The sequence below is a fragment of the Galeopterus variegatus genome, unplaced genomic scaffold (genome assembly GCF_000696425.1).
Source record: "Galeopterus variegatus unplaced genomic scaffold, G_variegatus-3.0.2 Scaffold625, whole genome shotgun sequence".
Lineage (NCBI taxonomy): Eukaryota > Metazoa > Chordata > Mammalia > Dermoptera > Cynocephalidae > Galeopterus > Galeopterus variegatus.
In genome coordinates this window covers 489,718-493,624 of record NW_007726736.1, presented here as the reverse complement: position 1 = coordinate 493,624, position 3,907 = coordinate 489,718, and the positions used below count along the sequence as shown (strand labels likewise).

Here is a 3,907-nt window from a genome sequence, read left to right as displayed (position 1 = left end):
GTCCTGTCCTGAGCATTAACACAGAAAAAAAAAAAAAAAAATGAAAAACCAGCATTTCTAGCTATAGACAGAACTGCCATATGATCCAGCAATCTCATTGCTGGGTATATACCCAAAGGCATGCAAATCATCATGTTGAAGGGAGACCTGTGCTTCTATGTTTATTGTAGCTCTATTTACAATAGTCAGGAGTTAACTAACTAACTGTCCATTGACAGACAAACGGATAAGGAAAACGTGGTAAATATACTCAACGGACTATTACTCTGCCATAAAAAAGAATGAAATTCTGCCATTCACAGCAACATGGATGAACTTAGAGAAAATTATAAGTGAAATAAATCAGGCACAGAAAGAGAAATACTGCATGTCCTCACTCATACGTGGGAGTTAACATAAAGAAAGAGAAGAAAGAAAACAAAAAAGAAAGAAACAATCATAACAATACATCGAACTTTCAAGAAAAAAAGAGAACTGAACTGTGGTTATTAGAGGTGGGAAGGGTGGGGTAGTGAGAAATTAGTTAAGGGTCAGAAAGATTGATTACGTTTTGTGAATATGAGTATACTAATTATCCAGATTTGATCATTATATATTGCACATGTGTATTGATATTTGATTCTGTACCCCACAAATATATAATCCATTATCTTTCAATAAAAAACTTTCCAAAAAAGAAAATAAATAAATAAAATAAGTGAAATTCATAGAGACTGGAAAGAGGAAAAAATTTTATTTGTAGAAAACATGATTACACATAATTCCAAGATAAAAACCAAGAAAAATATTGGATTTAATAAGAAAATATAGCAAGAATGTTGGATATAATGCCAATGTACAGAAGTCAGTTTTATCTCCCTACAAGAACAACAAATATTTAGAAATAAAAATTTCAATATAAATGCTATTTATATATTTTATGCATTGAAAATATCAAAAACTTTGGAATAAATTAAACATGTTTGTGCAAGACCTTTACAATGAAAACTAAAACAATTATTAAGGGAAATTGCAGACAACCTAAATGAATGCAAAGATATATTATGTTCATGGCCAAAATTTAAAAAAGTCAATTTCCCTCAAACTAATTGAAAAATTTGGCTGTATCAAAATTTTAATAGCTTTGCCACAGAGGGAAAAATGCCGTATGTACTCTCTCATAGGTGGAAGATAAGAGAGAAAGAATGAAGGAAAGAAAGACCACAGTGGTGTGTTGGACTTGCAGAGGGAGAGAGCAGACCTAGGAATACAAAGTGGAGTAGGGGAAAGAGGGATGGGGAAGGAGGTCGGGGATTAATTGGGTGGGTGACACGGGGTATAATCACAATTTGTGGTAATAAAGAAAAGATAGAAAACTCAGAAAAGAAAGAAAGAGAGAGAAAGAGAGAACAAGAGAGAGAGAGAGAAAGAAAGAAAGAAAGAAAGAAAGAAAGAAAGAAAGAAAGAAAGAANAGAAAAGGTCAAAATACCTGGATAGGTAATTTAGAAAAGAGAAAATCTACTAAGCATATGAAAAAGTATTCAACTTTGCCGATCATTGGAGAAATGCAAATTAACATCACAATAATATATCACTACATATCCATCACAACAGATAAAATTTGAAAGACTGGAAATACCAAATGTTGGCGATGTTTTAGAAAAGCTAGAGCTCTGGAACACCACTGATATAAAAGTAAAATGATGCAATCATTTCAGAAAAATATTTGGTCGTAGTTGATAAGATTAAGATATGTATACTTCAGGCCCTGCTGTTCAGCTCCTAGATATATAGCAAACAGAACTGAATGCCCATATTCACTAGGAAATATGTACAAAAATATCTGTAGCAGCTTTATTAAAAATAGTCAAAAACTGGAAACTTGCCATCTATCAATAAGAAAATTGATAATATACTCACACAGAATACTACATAACACTACACTGTAGCTACACACAGAACTGTGGATGATAACTAATAATATAATGTTAAATAAAAATATAATGTTAAGTGAAAAAAAAGTCAGATTTTCAAAAATACGTTTTGTTCCATATCACTCATATAAAGTAAAAAATAGGCAAAACTAAAAAATTATATTTAGGAACACAAACTTAGGTGGTAATGAAAAGCAAGGACTTGACTATCATAAAACTTTTACCTTTAGAAGTAGAGAGTGATCAGAAGAGCTTCAGAGTGTTGGCAAATTCTATATCTTGGTCTAATTCGTGGGTATTTTGATTAACTTGATAATTATTTGTTAAAGTATATATTTATGTTTAAAAAGTTATTCACGTTTGAGTAATGNTTGATAATTATTTGTTAAAGTATATATTTATGTTTAAAAAGTTATTCACGTTTGAGTAATGGTTTATAAAGTAAACAGTTTTAAAAGTATGCTCACATAATAATTTTCTTCATTTTTTAATTTTAAAATTTAATTGTATATATTTGCGGAGTACAGTGTGTTGTTTCAATACATGCTATATTGCACAATGATTCACTTAGGGTAAACAGCATATTCATTACCTAAACATTTATCTTTTCATTCATAATTTTCTAATAAACTGCATATGAATGCTTTCATTATGTAAAGTGAAAATAAAGGTAAATATGTGTATACAGGAAAAAATCTAGAAGAAAATATTTCAAATCGAAAATACATCGGAGAGGTGAAGATATGGAAGTTTTTAAATTTATGTTTCCTTGTGAGATGACAATTTTTCTGCAATGTAATATTTTCTAATTTAACTTTAGAGGAGAAAAATTGCTCACAATAAAGGCTTTTAGTTTGCGATTGTGTTGATTTTAAAGGTCATGAAGAATCAAACTCTTTTGAAAGTTTAATAATAAACTAATTAAATGCTCTTACCTGCACCATTCCAGAAGTAAAGGCAAAGGGGCTACAAATACTCAAAATCCACTCCAGAGATGAAGGAAGTTGTCTATCAAATGCAGTGAATCCCACACACCCCCAAAACAGGGTAAGGAGAAACACAACCAAATTGGTGAGGGCAGCTTTCTTTAACAACACGCTCATTAGGAATGCTAAAGCTATCTGAAAGAGAGAAGACATTTAGCTATTATATATATTTAGTTCACTGAGAATCATTGATGGCACAATAAAATAAGCATATTTATATCACACCACAAATATTTATCAGTGAGAAAGTGGTGAAAATATTAAGGTATAATGATTCCATCCTTCTCTTGACACCCCCTTTTCAAATCCCCAACAATTTCTTATAAGCATTACCAAACATACAGACAAGTTAGACCAATTTTTTTAAAAATTGTAAACGTTTAAATCTTTTTTCTTTTTAAAAATTTTTTCATTGTACATATTTACGAGATACAGTTTGTTATTTCAATACACACATATATTGTATCATGATCTAATCAGAAGAGTTAGCATGTCTATTGGATGTATACCCAGTAATAGGATTGCTGGATCTCTCAACCCCTTTTTAAAGAGGATTTGTGTTTTTCCGACTCNAGTAATAGGATTGCTGGATCTCTCAACCCCTTTTTAAAGAGGATTTGTGTTTTTCCGACTCAAATTTTGAGCTTTGTTGCTGAGCCAAGGGTAAGGGGAAAAGCTGAAAGAAGAATTGAGGAGAGGGTAGAAATGCAGATGGAAAAATTGAATGAAGCTGAATTAATGTACAAAGAGAAGGTATCTCCATACCCCCTGCAGAAAACATTCTGGAAGATGGAAGAAAATAGGGGCCCTTATTCACAGAAGGAAAAGGGGAATGAAGTGAGAAGTCATTATGAGTTAAGGTATTAGAGGGAGAAGAGACATTGTGATTGGCTACCACGTGATGGGGACCCGCAGGGATAAAAAGATGGGTCCACCACCTCTATAGAATATCTTCAGTAAGACTTACAGAAAAGTCTTGAAATTTTTAGAGTCAAAATTATTTTTTT

General features: G+C 31.6%; 1 protein-coding gene across 1 annotated transcript in view; it reads right to left on the bottom strand.

Annotated features, from left to right (window-relative positions):
- ABCA6 (ATP-binding cassette, sub-family A (ABC1), member 6) overlaps positions 1 to 3,907 on the bottom strand; it is an 80,181-nt gene that overhangs the window by 56,041 nt on the left and 20,233 nt on the right. Inside the window, 1 exon segment of the mRNA XM_008570729.1 lies at positions 2,850 to 3,165. Coding sequence (XP_008568951.1) covers positions 2,850 to 3,165 — 316 coding nt within the window.